Here is a 17,439-nt window from a genome sequence, read left to right on the forward strand (position 1 = left end):
ATACGGCAAATTAAAATACTGACAGTGCGACCGGCTCGCTTGCTAGAGTTATTATACTTGGTGTGCTGATAACTAGAGTAACTTTGAAACAAGTTAAAACCTCCTATCACAACTATTCAAACTTCATGGTTGTATCACAAGCTTATGCTATAGGATGCCTGATGCTCCAAGATATGACGGAGTTTACAGTTTATGTTTGATTTGGGCTTATATTTTGATTTATTGTTTGAGTCAAGAGTTTTCTTATGTGAGTGACCCCTCTGGGGGTAATATCTGTTTCTTCCAGGTTGGAGATGCAGCTGATTGCACATCATTTGCATTACAGATAAAGCTGATGGACAGACTGCTTAGCTATAAATTATGTAGTGAGCAAAGACCTCAAGGTTAAAAAGGCGGTTATGAGGATCCACCAAGGCTATGAATTGTTAATATGATTCTCTTCATCCACATAGGCCAAACATTCATCTTAGACAAAGGTCAGTGTTTTCCAGGAGTAAAAACTTACCTATGTATGCATGTGTTATTACAGAATGTAGAAGAGTAGCGTTCAAAGGAAACGTGAAGAAAAGAGGGACAGCTTTAAATGGGGATACTGTATATTGAGCGACGCATACCTGCCAGTTCAGGTAGTTTCTGTAGCTCTCTTTTAGCGCTGAGGGGGAAAGAGGACGTGCTGAACCTCTTCTCCCTCTTCACGGCAGAGTGTGACACTGGCTGCTTTACCCTCATCAGCTGAGTTGCGGGAGGCACTTTCTTATTGGAGCCCTGCAGAAACAAGAGTCGCAGAGGAAGGGCTCCCGTTACTGGAGCACTGTAGGGCACGGTAGTTCCTGCCCCAAAGGAAATGGCAAAGGAATCACTTTATTCAAGTTCAAAGGAGGAGAGGAGAGGAGAGGAGAGGAGAGGAGAGGGTGTTGTGGTTAAGGGTCAAGTTCCTTTCCGAATCAGATCAGGTGATTCTCAGTGAAGCAACCTGATCACATTCGGCGGTGTACTGTACTTCATTTGTTGACAGAGTTCGGGATGGACCTCAGTGGTCAGAATAATTGAGCACAGATGGAGCTGATAAAGCTGTCAATGGGAACAAACAGCAGGTCCAGCAGTCAATCAATCAGGTCTCTTCCAATGTCATTGTACTATACTCACCATCACTGACGTACGCCAGAAACGATAAGGCCAAAAATAGCTGCTACAATGCCTCGTATTATACTTAGAGGCCAAACAAGTCATGATGGGCAGAACGAGGGATTGAATGGAAGTATTTTATTAGAAGATAAAGTCATAAGATCGTCACATGAGCAACTTTGTCTACATTTCATAAGGACAAAATGTTAAAAAGCAAATGTTGGTGTAAAAAGTGAGAGAATGAATGCATCTGTTTAATATCCTTACATGTGCATGTGATATGTTTAATGTGTGTGTGTGTGTGTGTGTGTGTGTGTGTGTGTGTGTGTGTGTGTGTGCGCGCGTGTGTGTAACATCCCTGTGAAGTTTTTGAGTAGAACTTAAACACTGGCTATACCAAAAGGAAATTACTACTCAATACTTAGTTTACAATGACTTTCCTTACTTTAATGTATTTATTGTAGTATCCTGTGGTATCTTTACAATAATCATACCGTTCACAGCTTATATAGTATATAGTTTATATTTGTACATGCTAACTAATGCATTTCTTATATTACACATTTTTATAAAGTAGCGTTAACAATGCAAGTCCTGTATGGACAGTGAAAAGTTAAAAAATACTTACATCTTGGTCGTCTGCAGGCCCATTTTTACTTCCAGATTTTTTAGACCTTCCAGATTTGGAGGATTCCTAACAAAAAGTGAGGAATCAGTCAAACAAAATTAAATACAAAGTATGTTGTGCTAACATTTAATAAAGTACATTTGAATCCAAAAATCCGCTTAACCTTTTCTTTTTTGCTCTTGTGAGGCATGCTGTGATGGGAATTCCCAGTGTCAGCAGGTCTGCGGTGAAACTGGTCACACACTGACAGCAGATGCCTGGTTAACACGTCTGTACACCCTGATGTGGCTTTCACGACTGCCCATCCAAACACCATGTGACTGAGTCCGAGCCACAGCAGGCTGTCATCCTATCTCCGCGGTGTCTGCACACCACAAGTCATGCGTTGTTAAAAAGATACAGTTCATTCTTGAAGAAAATACCGATTATGTTCGCTGTCAACGTCCACCTTAACTGCTGCCGTCGCTGCACTTTCTGGTACCCGTATCCTCCGCTCTAAGCGAGAGATGTGTCCTGTGCCGGTTGTAATATTTAGTAAGTGCCACAGGAGGGCAGTATTGTATCTCGAAAGAAGGAGGAGGTTGCTGCAAAAGGATTAACGTTAGGGGTTGACCGGGGATTCTTACTCTGACTTCGGAGTCTAATGCTATGTTATTGGGTTTCCTGGACTGCTATGCTAGTGACCCACTCATTTCAGGCGTTCACCACTCATTTGAGTAATGTAACTTTTTTTTTTTTTTTAAATTAACCTAAATGGAGGTAGACTTCACAGAAACCTACCAGGTGAAAAAATAGGCGAGTGTAAAGTAGCAAAACCGCAGCTCATTAAGACTGACTGAGTTTTTTTATAGATAGCCTAGGCTGCTACGAAACGCACGTAAAATCTAAGATGGCGCTTACTCGCCATTTGGAGTAGAGTTGTGCACAGTGCTTCAACTGTAGGGGAGATATTTCATGCCACAAATTTTACATGACTTTTATCAAAGACGGGCCTGACATCGGCTTTTGCCCCCCCCCCCCCACTTCCCTCCTGATATTAAATTCGCCCTTCTTCCCATGATTCATCCAACATAAACCGTTAGTGGCTTTTAGATTACTTCCCAATACCAAGTCCGGATATCACAAATTGTGTTAAGTTATAAGTTCTCTTGTAATTAATGCTGATATTAAAAGAAAAGTTAACGCACACAGACACACACTAAAAAAAGAAAAGGAAAATTTGAAGAAACAAAGTTATGCAACCTTTCTTTACCAAAAACACTAAAGCCTACCAACTGGCAGGTAAACATCACCCACTAACCAGTTACCATTTGCAGCTAAGCTGAAGTTGTTGTCAAACCAAATATGGTTCTGACTTGCTTTGCAAATTACTAAATAGGCTAACCTATTCATTCACTTCACATTTTTTTGTAGCAGTTGTTGGTAAAAAAAAAAACACCAACAACATTTAGGCTACTTTATGGAGCAATTGTGGTGTCAAGCGATAGCCCAAGAGAACAATATCCCACATTTTTTCACAGATAGCAGAAAAAGCTTAAATAGGGTGAAATTAAAGAATGAAAATGCAGAAACTTAAAAAAAAACAAAACAATGTTTCCTGTCTACATAGATGTAATTTTAAGCTTCAACAGTTTATTGTTACAAGACTTTGGCAACAATAGGGTCTTGCCAGCAGATCCTCACATCACATACAGTAACCAAATAGCCTTTTAAAGATGCAGTCCCATGTATGAAATAAAAAAATCCGTATTTGATTTATTCAAGTGGGATTTTAGTTATTTGTCTCCTTTAGTTGGGCTGTCATTCCATGGTGAACGCAATGAGATCTGAATGTCTTTAGTGATGGGTGCTTGTATTCCCTGTGTGGCTTTGTATAGTTGGTGTAATACACAACTCAGTCCATATGGTGGCAGTGTTGCATGCTTTTGAACTTCCTGTAACATTTATTACTCTTCATTTACCTAAAGACAGGTGTAGCCTACATTAGGAAATCGATTAATCTTACATTTGGGGAGGAGTTTGTAGTAGTAGTACGAGTAGTGTAACTTTGACAGCCCAAAATCAGATTTTCTTTCCAGTAAAACTGGGTGAAAACCTAAACTGCCCATGATTCTTTGACACCTTTGCATTAAAACAACCTCAATGAGATTCTTCTTATTAAATTTCATCACTTCTGCCTGTAGGTTGAAAGTTGAATACACTCCCACTTAATCCAGGGAGTTTCAGTGTCTTTTTTTTATTTTTATTTTTTTAACACAGCATGACTGATTGTAGTACAGATTGACATGAGCAATGAATGAATGTGTGGGCTACAAACAGAGTTAGATTGTTTTCTATTCTGGTTGTCGACGCAGTAAACTGGTGTATACTGATCAGGTTGTGAGTGTTCTGTTCTCTGAATCATCGTGTTTCCATCTCTCCCTCAATCCGTGGTCAGAGCTTCATTGTCAACATGGTGTTGTTATTGGGTGATACGGGTCCCTTCATTTCCTGTCTCAGCAACAGCAGCGAATGCAAAATCCTTTTGCGTGCATGGGTAGGGTGGATGGATATTCATGAGACAGCACAATGTCCCTTTTTCACAAAGAAATGCAATGAATTAACTAGTAGTTTACAGGCAGCTGGTGTAATGAGGAATACCAGTCATATGAGGGAAGAATTGTAATTCTACTTTTCTTTAATAAATGAATGAATTCTTTTTTCACATAAATCTGCTTAATAGTGTATTCTTATGTATCGACTTCAAGCTGAAAACGATGTCCTCTCTCAAATATTTCATCTTTTCATTAGTTTGGGTTTTTAGCTATATTTGAGAGTCACCTGGTTTAAATTCTTTAATCTATGCTACAACAATTGAACCTATTTTACACCAGCACTGTGTTGCACAGTCATTGAAGTGTGAGTTGCCATAACGCCAGCTTGTTTTATGAGACAGCTGTCCAGCCAATGGGGCTAATGAGTGGGGCTGCTCAACAAGAGCTTGTTTACCTTTCCAGGAGAGGGAAAGGGGTAAAGGGAGAGAGAAATGGACAGCTTGTTGTGATGGAAGAATATTGCTGGAGAGAACAAAGGAGAACCAGGGGAAAGTTGGCTTGGTTGACTGTTATCAATGTGTTATATCGCAGGTGCGGGATCCCACATGAATGTGCATCGATTGCGACATAACTTGTCACACACAAGCTCACACTTACAGGCCTGTATGTTTGCCTGCTTTCATTGTGAAAGAGAGCCGGCAGTTTGATTTAGAGGGTAATTCATGTTTTCATGTTTTTTGCGAGGATGAAAATTTGAACACCAAGTTGACATTGCCACTTGTCTAACAATTCAGTTCATGACCAGATAACTATAAAAATAATGAATATATACAAATGTTCAGGGTGTGAAAACAAGTGAATGTGAGCAGTGATATTGGCAGTGGTGGGCAGTAACTAAGTACATTTAATCAAGTACTGTACTCAAGAACAAATGAGAGGTACTTTACTTGAGTATTTTATTTTCATGCCACTTTCTGCTTCTACTCAACTACACCTCAGACGGAAATATTGTCCTTTTCACTTCACTGCATTTATCTGACAGCTTCAGTTACTAGTTACTTTACAAAGTAAGATTTTTACACACAAAACATATGAAGAGCTTAAAAAATATGATTATTATTTTAAATATTTAAATAATTTTATAATGACATTATATTTAATACTTGTTGAAAGGGTTTGCTTAATTCCTTACAACTAGTGGAGCAAAAATGTAATTTTGCCTGAGGCTGGGCCAAGATGAGCAAAAGCCACTCTTGTTGCCAGCATGCTAACATTAGCATATTATGCACATTAGCAGCGATTCAGTTGGTTGACATGTTTATGTTTAGCATGATGGAGCACTCTCACTCTGTGTAGAGAGAGAGCATCCTGGTGCCCCCGCCTTGCCCCAGCAGATGGCTTGTTTGATGGGCTTAGAAGAACATCATGTCCCTCCTGCTTCAGGAACATCCTCCTCTGGGATTCAACTTTCCAGTTTCTCCTAGGTGACCTTAAAGTAGTTTTGCCTGTAGTTACTTTCTACAGTCACCTTGCTGTTTCATGCCAACTCTACTGGATCTCACCTTGTGTTCTTCAACCTACGGCTCATGCTGCACCAGTGTCAACCTCTTTTCCTTTCCCATGGGCTGTTGGAGGGCTCCCCAGATAGCTCTACCCTGGGCTCTACCCTTTGCATTTGTGTTGCAGCCTGATTTTTGCCTTTTCCAGAGTTGTTTTACTTTCACACAGCTTTTATCATTCAGCCTGAAAGAGATTTAGGTTGACTTATAAGCACATTTCGCTTTTCAGGAAAAGCTTAATTGTGAAATGTTGACACTCATCTTTTCATTCTCCAATTAGCTTACAGCTAAGCTTAGTTTTAATGTTATGTAGACATGAATTTTATTTGTATTCCTTGAAAAAAAAACAGACCAATATTTTGAATTATTTGAGAGATACACAAATTGCAGGTTTATGTGTATATTGTCATTTTTTGCATTCTCCAGTGTTTCCCCTTTCCCCTCGTGTGTGCGTATTTATTTTTTCTTCATTTTAGGTAGGTCCCTGTGCAGTGCAAGAAGATAACACAGAGAATATGAAGGTAAGGCAATTTTCTATCCATTGCATTTTATTATTGCCAAAGCCAGACATGTCGCTTCTAATCCACAACTTCATTAAGAACAATTATGCCAACCGTTTAGCTCTGAAACAAACATAATGGCTGTTAATTGGCTCACTTGATACACATTGTTTCAGTAGACTCACCACCACTCACCTCTGTCTTGCTGTAGCAATTAAAGGCCTTTTCAGATCAGATCGTACACATTCCCTTTGGCGCTGGTATGTCACCTAGGGCTGTTGTGGTGAATTAATTTCCCTACCGTAATATGTTGGGGCTCAACAGCTGTATTATCACATTTTTCATTAGTGAAGTAATTTGGTGTCTTATAGCATAGTAAGATTGTATGTGGATCTCACCTCACTGCACAGCGAGCCGCTAACAGCAGCTTTATGGTCGGAGCAAGCTAGCTGCTGGGTGCTAATCAACAACATTGCCAAGCAAACTCATTTTTGTTGTTTGACCATGTTTTTTTCCCACGTAGATACATCGTTACCTTCAGGGCATGTCTATCAAGTCAATTTACATATCGCAGCAACGCACACACAGACACACACACCGGTGCAGAATGGGCTGTTAACAACTAACCCCTGCGCTGTAGTAACGTTATAACTGAAAACAACATGAAAAACAGCTGCAGGCATCCAACACACTACATTCATTAGTTAGTGAGCTTCAAATGAGGCTTACCGTTCACAGTTTCTCTCGACTGTCCCTCAGGAATACAATTTTAGTCCAACATTAGCCACACAATATGCTAATGCCAAGTTAGCTAACCTTTAAAATAAACAGTAAAACAACACAAAACGCGGCAACACTTTTTCAAGTTTGAAGTCAGGTCACATCCAGCCCATGGCGATCCATCATTGAACCATTACAGAGCTTGTTACGGCTGTGGAACTTTTGAAGCACTAATTTATTAATTTAACTGGCACTGAAGTGTAAAGTATGAAAATTGCAGTTGTTGCGGTGCTTGCTATCCTCCACTGTAGGCTTGATCAATAGTGCTGTATTTCAATTTTGCAGTTATCGCGACAGCCCTAATCTCACCACCTTGTTTATTTCAGCACCAGAAAAAGTTAGATTTTGATTTTTGATCTTAAAACTGAAAAGAGAAAGTCTCACCTTTCAGAAAATTTTCTGCATTGATTTATTCAAAACAATCCTGCATTTGTGGTTTCATTTGAAGCATTAAAATGTCAAGAAACTAAGAAATTTAAGGTTAATGGCAATCTAGGTATTTTAAATTGACCTTGTTACTGTTGTAATTGCTGTGTAAAATTCCACTTAAGTAACAACTTCAACTTAAATTCTGTCATCACCCTGAAAGCACAAACAGCATCCTCTCACAGTATAGTCTGGATTGTGGGGGTTCAGAAGAGCCTGGCTTTTAAGAAAAGTCTTTGGGTTTTTTCATTATTTCTCAGAAAGCACACACATGCATACAAATGTGAATGCAGATAGCACATTTAACACTCAATATAGTAGTATAATATGGTTTGGAATCTTCATATTTGAGGTAATGCAGATTAGTTTGAAGTCTACATTAACCATTTCAAATTGAGTTGCGAATCAGGCCCATACTGATTCAGTGTTAAAAGAAACAGTATACTTTGGCTGAATCATTGTTGTCCAGCTTTTCCTCCCCAGCCCTGAGCTGGGACTGAGGCGATAATATGATTTTTACCATAGATATTGCTTGCCTTTTGTCTGTAAGGGCTCTAGACAAAGGCATATCAAAGAGGCAGGACTAAAGAAAAGCCTGTAAGCGCTGTTATCTGGCAGACGGTTTTAAAACATTAAAAGGAACTGTCGTCACACGTGTATTCCCCACCTGCTTGCGCACATGCATGCACAAAAACATACATTTGAATCGTAACTGCATCTGCAGCAATAACTGCATTAACAGTTGTGTCCACTAAAAAGAGGCTTTGGATCGCAGATATAATATTACTAGATCTCAAGGTTTGCTGTTTAAAACACTAAAATAGGAGTTTAAAGGAGTTGTTTTTGCAGAGACTTAGATGAGAAAATCATACCATTCTCACATCTTTTAGATGAAGCCAGCAGTTGGTTAGCTTAGCGTAGCATACACACTAGAAATGGAGAAACAGCTAGCCTGGTTCATGGGGTCCACACACTACCTTTAGGAAGCCACATTGACATTTTTAGTTGTTATATGGATTATACAGTTGAGATATAATGTGTTAATTGTTTAGCTTTAGAGTCACTGATAGGCTGTTTTTGTTACCTTCATCATAGGTTTGAGCCAGTACTCAGCTGAAATGAGTATGCAGTTCAGATAATGTACTTTTTATATCATCACAGTATCATCAGAGTACAACGTGTCTGTTTTCTAATATAGGAACCTTTATTAAAAAAGTTCTCTTACTATTGTAATCAAAAACATTACTCTGAAGCTCAAATCTGAGGCTGTTTGTTTAAATAGCTGGCTAATAAGTATAGCAGCTTCTTATCAACCCAAAACAATTTCAGGCTTAAAGGAGAACTCCGGGCAATTTTGAAGTTAAACAATGGCTAAGTTGCTAAACGCATCTTGTTGTCATGTAAGGGCCCTGTTCATGTGAGTTGTGTCTATAAGAAAAAAAATGAACCAGATTGAGTGCATTGCAGCAGCACGGAGCTGCTACAGCTAATACCCAGAGCTCCCACTCCTTTAAATAACTTCCAGTTAGTATGTCCTGGGGCATATACATAAAGAGTGTCTTTGTGCCTCTTGTCAGACACTGTTTTCCCTTGCCTCCAGTCTTTATGCAAAGCTAAACTGACCATTTTCAGGCTCCAGCTTTACATTGACTGGACATATATTAGATGTGGTCTACATTCTCATCTAACTCTCTGCAAAAAAGCAAATAAGCGTATTTCCCAAAATGTTGTACTATCTCTTCAGACACACGGCTTCATCATAATAGTGGATTTTTTACCTTTAGTCCATGTTGACAAATCAGGTCAAAGTTATGAAAAATGTTTAAAAAAATAAAAAAAACTTTTTATGAAAAGGAAGATTTTGTAAGATAACTTGAGCTAAGTTGGTATTTCAAAAGCTTTTTGAGCAGTATTCAAATGTTATCCTCAGAATATCAAGCTGCGACCATTATACACAACGAGATAGATCAGATTTCTTTTGATTTTATAATAGCATCAGCACACCCACGCATGCCTGCACGGACAGGCTCAGAACAGCACATACACCCACAAACACCCTGTCAAACACAACACAATCCCCAGTTAGTCTACAATGCAATATGTACAGGGTCAGGGTAAACCCTCTGTTCTGTAAGGTACCTCATACACTACCTGCGGTCATCTATTTATTTTTATTTTTCTGGCTCTTCCTGCTGGGAGGGATTGACAGACTGCAGCTACAGCTGTCATTTCACTTGAAATTTCAAACTCTGGTTTGTCAGTCTTGGGTTGTAATGACTCAAATGATCTCAGAAGATCAGGTTCCTGTAGCAGAGAGGACTTATTTCTTCTGCTGGTCCAGTGGGAGAAGGGATCACGCTAACACCATGGGGGACATGTCAACAATGTAACTGAATCCCCTCTGTGTGGGGGTCAGACTTTTCTTTAATCTTTATTTTGTCTTTACTTCCCTTTATCATATACAAAAACGGAGGAAAGCGGAATAAAAAAGGTGTGCCACAGCTGCAACTTTCAGTACATTAAAAGAAGGATTAAGGGAGGGAGAGCAAGAGAGGAAAGGCTGGAAGAGGGAATGGCTTAGACTTTAGAATGCATTGCAAAGATGCATTTCTATTTTTATACATTTTTAGTGAGAGTTTTGATACAGTATATCAATTTAAACTACAAAATAATATCAATGATTTAATACAAATGCTTCTTTTCTTTCACCAACATTTGCTGCGATTGATAGGTTGACAACCCGTATACAGTTCAGTGTTTAATTTCCACGCATATTTGAAGTTGTTTGTTTACTGGCTAGAATTTTGTCTTACATGAAGGGGAAGAAACACTTTTATGTAAAAGTCAATGTATGTTTTTAAATCTAAGTGCAAAGTGGATCATCTGGGAGCCATCTAATCTAACCTAACTCATGACAGGATTTTTGTCTCTTCAAATGTGAAGACAAATGTAAGTTCTTTAAAGAGTATTCCACCAGTTGAGCATTGCACTCCATTTACATTGTCAGACTCAGGAGTCAGTTTAAAAAACGTATTTCTTCTTTATTCCATGCATTCTTTTTTCATGTCAAAACCTTGTGTTTACACGACCCACAATGCAACTTCACCACCGACAGTTCAGGCGATTCTGGTTATGTTATGCTAATGGGGGCTAATGTAACCTCGAGCAACTAGCCCCAAGCAGAGATGAGAAGTGAAAAACAGAAGTCTTTCTTTCTTTCTTTGGCAGGTCCTTAGAGGCAGACTGTGCCTATATTTTTGAGCAGCAAAAGAGTGATCAAAATATTGAAATAAACCATTACCAAATCTCAGTATCATTTTAAAAAATAGTTTTTCTCTCTTCTTTGGAAAAAAATTATTGAAATTCTGATTTAAATGCTTCAACAGTGACACCTGCAGGGCAGGTGTGAGGGTAAAGGGCAGCCTGTGTGAAGTGGTGGTTGGGGGATGAGGAGGAAGGGCTCCTGCTGTCTTCCTTCGGGTGGGAACTCGTATATAATTTAACTTTTTTTCATGCTAATCTGTTATTGGCCAAAACATTTAAAAATGATGCTCCAACTGTGTCCCCCTAAACCAGCCAACAACCAGAATAAAGACATTGTGTTGGTCCAATGAAACAAATTTCATCTTCAATTCTCTACCACTGTATTACATGATGAACAGGCAGTAAAGCGATAGATTCATACAGCATATTAGGAAAGACATTATAATGTTATTATACAGGACTCCCTTGTAAAAGAGACTGTCTCAATGGGACATTTCCTGTTTAAATAAAGGTTTATATACATGCAATTAGCAAACTACTCACTCTCTCTCATAAATAACAGTCCGGTATATTAACCGGCCACTCGCCCTGGATCAGGTATCTTTCGTAGTAGTGGACAGTGGCTCATTCTTATAATTTCACCATGATGGTCTTAACTAGGGCTGGACAATAAAACAATAACAATATTATCGCGATATATTTTTTTTCAATAACAATATAACAAATCAGGGACGTGCACAGGGGGGTTGCTCTGGTTGCCCGGGCAACTGCCCGTTTGCCTTTCCTGACTCAAGTTGCCCTTCCGACTCGCCCTTCCGAGAAAAAAAAATAAAATAAAAAAATAATCGTGATCGCAAAGCCTCATTCACTTCCATTCGGGCACCGAAAGTGAAAGTCAGTAGGGGAAGGGCAAACTCTGTTTAAGTGGCTGCACTGCTGCAGCGCTGCCTGCACGTCAGTCGATTCTGTTCCCTACCGGAATTCCTGTTTCCTTCCTTTATGCAATCATACTACAACAAATCATGCGTAGTTTTGCCCAGTTACCATACGTGATATGTACCAACAGAAGTGAATACGAGCTAGAAGCGCAACTGAATGTACGGGAAGCCAAAAGGTTAAAAAAGGATTGTATTTTTTTCCGAAATCTAAGCGAGTTTTCCCCATCTGTCAATTCAATCTAGATTATTTATTTTCAAATAAAAAAAAAAAGGAAAAAAAATAAAAAATAATAATGATTAAAAAAACAATAAACAATAATATAAGGAACTCTTTTTCTCATATGTATTTTGGTGACATTTATATTGTTAATACATTTTGGATACTGTGTTTAGTGCCTTTTTTCAGGTCAGAGCAACTGCCCTTCAAAATTCCTGTGCACGTCCCTGTAACAAATGTTCAATAAATATTCAATAAATGTTTGATTTTATTCACTTTAAACATCCACAAATTAGGAAGATATTAAGATGCTTATTTTGTTGAGGAAAAGGGACTGAAAAATGCTTTTGCTTAATTTTACTCGTGCATATTTGTTGACAAAGATTTTATCATAATTGTTTTGAACGTTCTACCTCAGATTTGTGAAGTGATCCACTGTTTGGCCTCAAGTGTTGACCATAAAGAAGAGTTTAAACCACAGTTAACCAGCAGGTTTCTTCAACTTTCATTCAGGAGCAAAAATCAGCCTTTAAACTGGAAAGAAATAACAATTTGATATTTATTGTGATAATCATCGATATTGAAAGATATAAAACTTTTCATTGTGATAACAGTTTTGGCAATATCGTCCAGCCCTAGACTTAACTTGTAGTAGATGTAAGTTATAAGAAAATTACACCTGCTGTTTCAGTATGGGTGTTAATAATTACTTTAATTACTAACTTTGTTAAAGGATAGTGCCAGCTGTTTACTTTACTTACACTACTTGCCTTGGTGAACCTGTACTTGTGACAATGTGTCGTTGGGAATAAAATATTGGAATTGGAAGTAAGTTTTGTTTGTCTCATTGGAAATCAAGCCAGCTTGGATTCAACCAGCAAGTGGTTATCATCAGTCACCACACTTTCCTTCACAGGTGTTAAACATTTGAATCTTGTTACATCTCACGCTCTTGATTAATACTCTTCTGTATTAGGCCTGTATGTTAAATCTGGAAACAACAGGATTGAATAAAATTGTTGTTGTTAAGAAATCTTGTAAGCCATTGTTTTACTTTCTGCTTAATTTTTCATTGAACATAAGAAAGTAGAGATAAGTAGCCAACTAGTATAAAATAACATGAGGTCATGGTTTGGTTTTCCTCCTATCCTCCCCAATTTCTCACCAGCCACCACTGCTCACACCCCCAGATTTTTTTAACTTTCAGATTTTGCACAGTTACCCTAAAGGATTTAAACTTTTTTCCCCATATGCAGTAGTACTCCCCAATACTATTTACAGACTTCGAGTGGTTAGCACTGTCGCCTCACAGCAAGAAGGTCATGGGTTCAAACCCCGGTTGCCCCGGCCTTTCTGTGTGGAGTTTGCATGTTCTCCCCGTGTCTGCATGGGTTCTCTCCGGGTGCTCTGGCTTCCTCCCACCATCCAAAGACATGCAGGATAGGTTGATTGGTTACCCTAAATTGTCTTTAGGTGTGTGTGAGTGGTTGTTCGTCTATGTGTGGCCCTGCGATGGACTGGCGACCTGTCCAGGGTGTACCCCGCCTTGCGCCCGATGTCACCTGGGATTGGCTCCAGCCCCCTGCAACCCTGTACGCAGGCTAAGCGGTTGACGATGGATGGATGGATGGAGTTCCCCTTTGAGGAGTTCATTCTGTCTCATTTGACTTCTGGAAAAAGTAGTTTGGAAGAAGGCTTGTGACTGGTTAAGTCAAAAGGAATCTTTTCTGGCTCTTTATATTACATCACCTGACTTCAATGGCACATCAAAACATTATGATAGAAGGGCGCATCCAGAAATGACACTGGCCATATTGGTGTGTTGGGAGTGAAAACGGATTGGTAGAGCTGAACCCTCTCTTCTGCTCCTCTGACTATCTCAGGCTCTCTCCTCTTTCACTGTCCTTTTCACATTTCTTCATCCTATCTTCTCAGCCTCAGCTCAGTTCCTCTCTACTGGTGAAGTTGCTCAGGTCAGAAAATGAACCAGCTGTCTGGGCTAATCTGGCAAATACAGGCGGCTGGAGACCGAAACAGAGGTTGACAGAAAGGCCAGCCTTTCCACATTGATAAAAGGCAGTGCTCGTGTCTCAAATCAGATACCATCCAACTTGACCTATAAACTGCTCGACCGCCACAGAAAAAGAAATGCAGCTTCATGTCTGGAGCAGTTCCATCGCTTGAATGAAGTTCAAAATCGCCTTGCAGAAGTAGAAATTTTAATTTGACATTAAGACCTCAGAGTGATGGAAAAGATGTTGCTGTGTATTGGCAGTTTTGAGGATACAACTATAAACCATCAACAGGGGAAGAAAAATATGAAGCATTTACACATCAATCATCTGTCTGTAAATAAAAAGCTTTTTGAATGGGTAATTACATAATTGGACTTTACTGTATGTGTGGGAGTTGCAGATTGTTAATGAAGGTTTTGTTAATTCATGCTTAAAACATTTAATCACACAGAACATTTGGGGCCCAAGGCACAGATTCAGAAATGTAAAATGTGATTCATGCCAGGTATGGATTAGCATAATAAGCCCTAATGGTGTAATTCAAAATACTCATTTTGCCATTCCCCGCTAATGCAGGAAATATAGCAATAAGTATGGAAATTGCTGAACACCCTATGGTTGTATGGCAGCACTTTACAAAGACAGGAAATTGGGATGAAATCATTTTTTTTTTGGCAAACTTAGGCAGAGAGAGAATTCTTAGGATCTCCCAACTTTGAATCTCCTAAAAAACTCACCTATAGGGTATAGGTCGACATAAAATTACCTTAGAGCTAACACTGTTGACATTGCTGTCATAGGCTAAGGCTTATCAATAAACTCAACATCACTAAATCACAGTATCATGTTTCTAGTTCAGTTGTACAACATATTAAATTTCTCAATATATCAACTATCATTTTGAAATAAAGTGCATAACCATAATACATAGTTATCACTAAGGTGCAAAATAACAATACAAAGATTTACATTCAAAATACACTTAACAGCCCTGAATTAATAAATGAAGTGTATGAAAATCCAACCTCAATAGCATTCACTAGTATTAAGTGTCTCAACAGCCACTAACGGCTGTTAGCAGGGTCCTAGGGCCTGGTCCATTAGGCCACAATGGTTAATACATCAATTTAAAACTCAACATAAAACACCGTTTGAAAATATATAACTTGACGGAGCTACTCCACTCACCACTGGTAGTAGTCCGGAACACAATAAAAGTATCCCGTTTTATCGTTAAAGACATTTTAGTAAGTTAACAAGGATAATACACTTCAGCCGTTAGCTTCGAGTTAGCAGCGGCCGCGGTTACAAGCGCTGTTTACATCGAGAACAATGGGCACACAATGGCGGACATTAGCGTATAGGCTAGCGGAACAAAACAAACTCACCAGTGCAATGGGTCGGCACATAAGCTTGAACATGCCCTCCGGATTAGACTCTCTCGAGTATTTCTCAGTATTGGTTACAGTCATAAGTCACAGAATTAAATATTAACACAAAGTTTATAATTAATGTACCGCTACGATGATTCAGAGACATCGCTGTCACTTCCGGTCTCCCTCACTGACACAAACGGCTGAGACGCTCAAATGTACACTTATCCAATTTTTAAATTTTATTTTATTTTTCTGATTCAAACTCTTCTGTACAATACATAGTCAATCTATTAATCTTGCTTGCAAAATTCTTTATTCATAAATCAAAATTTATGAAGAACAAACCTCTTTTCAATGTTTTTAAATTTGACTTAAAAAATTATATAGTCTGTATTTCTGGATTAAAGGGTAAATCAGCATCAAAATGTTTACAACATTTATCTAATATGACTTTATAATTAATTTAACTGATATTTATTGTTTGACACTCTGGCTGTATACTTTATTTTTGTTGTTTATAATTGTTTTATTAAAATTTTTTCACTGTTTCTGTTTTTTCTTCCTTATGAAAACATGAACTGTAACTATGTAATTCTTGTAATAAAAAAAAATAAAGAAACGGACCCAAAATTTGGGTCCAGCCTCACAAATCCCCCCCCCCCCCAAAAAAAAACAAACGGCTGAGACGGGGTCTAAAAATTCTCTTGGCTACGGTGTAGTAACACTCAACCTAATAGGCTAATAACACAATAACAATATGCCCTTGTATTGGATGATATCAATGTTTTCAAGCGATCTTTTCAACATAAAAGCATTCATTTATACTTATATATAGTTTTGCATGTATTATCTAATCACTTGTATATAATAAACCTATATTTATCGCATATTTATTTCACTCAGGACTTATTTATTTATTCTATTTATTGCCCATTTTACCTCTGGGTTACATTGTACTTTGGCACAAAATGTTGTACAGTGTGGTGGGAAAAGCGTGTTTAAATAAACAGTTCAGGCAAAGACTTGTCATTCTGTGAGAGACAATCACTGTTCCCAGATGATATATCCTAATGACTTTGGTGACCCCCTGACTTTTCTCTAGTGCCACTACGAGGTTTACAATTGTGGTTTTGAGTGAAATGACTCAACGTCTGGATGATTTGCCATAAAATTAAGTACAGACTTTCAAGGATGAACTGTAACTTTGGTGAGTCCTTAACTTTCCATCTAGCGCCACCATCAGGTCAAAATGTCCATTTTCCCAGTACTTTCGTGTGTGATCAAATTACTGCAAATATGATGACATTCCCATCAGCCTTAGCTGATCAGCCTGCAGTTAGGGTTGGGCTGACGGACGATGCTGATGGCTGACAGCCATTCATCGGCCACTGAGCTCTCTATCATTGTGATTTAAATATTTGCAAATGGTAATGTGTATTTTAGTCTTTTCAATGTTTTCTTGCTTTTATCATGTATTGTTTTTGTATTATTGTCTTTTGTGTATTATTGTCTTTACACTTGTTAAAGCACTTTGTAACTTGTCGTTGAAAAGTGCTCTACAAATAAAGATCATTATTATAATTATATTATTATCTTTATCCAACTGAATTCTCATCTCACTGGCGTATCCCTTACAAAAAAACGTTCTCAGTTCTCTAGTGAGCTGAACTGCATGTTTGGCCGTGTTTCAGTTCTGTTAATGGGACTTTGCAGTTGGAGCTTCGGTCAAGCACCAAACGATTTGGTGAATGAATCATTTAGACCCAAACTGTACCCAACCCAATGTGTAGCACTAATTAGTAATTAGTAAAATGTAGCATGCTAATGTACTAAAGAAAGTTGTTGAACATGGTAAACATTATACCTGCTAAACAACAGCATGACTGCATGGTCATAGTGAGCACATTAACACCTAGATCAAAGCACTGCTATGAACAGAGCTGGGCAGTGAAGTAATTCTGGAGTACTGGCCGCACAGGCTATCATAACTTCTGCGTTACTTACATGATGCACACTGGCCCACTGGAAAAGAAGAAGATGTAAATGGTTAAATCATATTTTTGAGCTATGAAGTATT

The 17,439-nt window shown here is 38.5% G+C and overlaps 1 protein-coding gene across 1 annotated transcript; it reads right to left on the reverse strand.

Annotated features, from left to right (window-relative positions):
• Window positions 1-579: 579 nt before the first annotated feature.
• Window positions 580-15,532, reverse strand: LOC119910825 (serine/threonine-protein phosphatase 2A 56 kDa regulatory subunit delta isoform-like). The gene is made up of 3 exons (XM_038729622.1): window positions 15,375-15,532; window positions 1,754-1,819; window positions 580-765 (listed from the first exon to the last, which is right to left on the reverse strand). The coding sequence occupies exons 1-3, from the start codon at window positions 15,456-15,458 to the stop codon at window positions 580-582; spliced, it is 336 nt and encodes a 111-aa protein (XP_038585550.1). The 5' UTR covers window positions 15,459-15,532.
• Window positions 15,533-17,439: the final 1,907 nt, after the last annotated feature.

This window comes from Micropterus salmoides, unplaced genomic scaffold (genome assembly GCF_014851395.1).
Source record: "Micropterus salmoides isolate LMB-PRFRI ecotype aquatic unplaced genomic scaffold, ASM1485139v1 Ms_hic_scaffold_19, whole genome shotgun sequence".
Classification (NCBI taxonomy): Eukaryota; Metazoa; Chordata; class Actinopteri; order Centrarchiformes; family Centrarchidae; genus Micropterus; species Micropterus salmoides.

Excerpts from the sequence above, each read along its gene's own strand:
- LOC119910825 (XM_038729622.1), bottom strand. The coding sequence starts at position 15,458 with ATGACTGTAACCAATACTGAGAAATACTCGAGAGAGTCTAATCCGGAG. Across the intron at positions 1,820-15,374 it reads TGTGCCGACCCATTGCACTG|GAATCCTCCAAATCTGGAAG; the intron begins GTGAGTTTGTTT and ends ACTTTTTGTTAG. Across the intron at positions 766-1,753 it reads GGCCTGCAGACGACCAAGAT|GGCTCCAATAAGAAAGTGCC; the intron begins GTAAGTATTTTT and ends TTGTTTCTGCAG.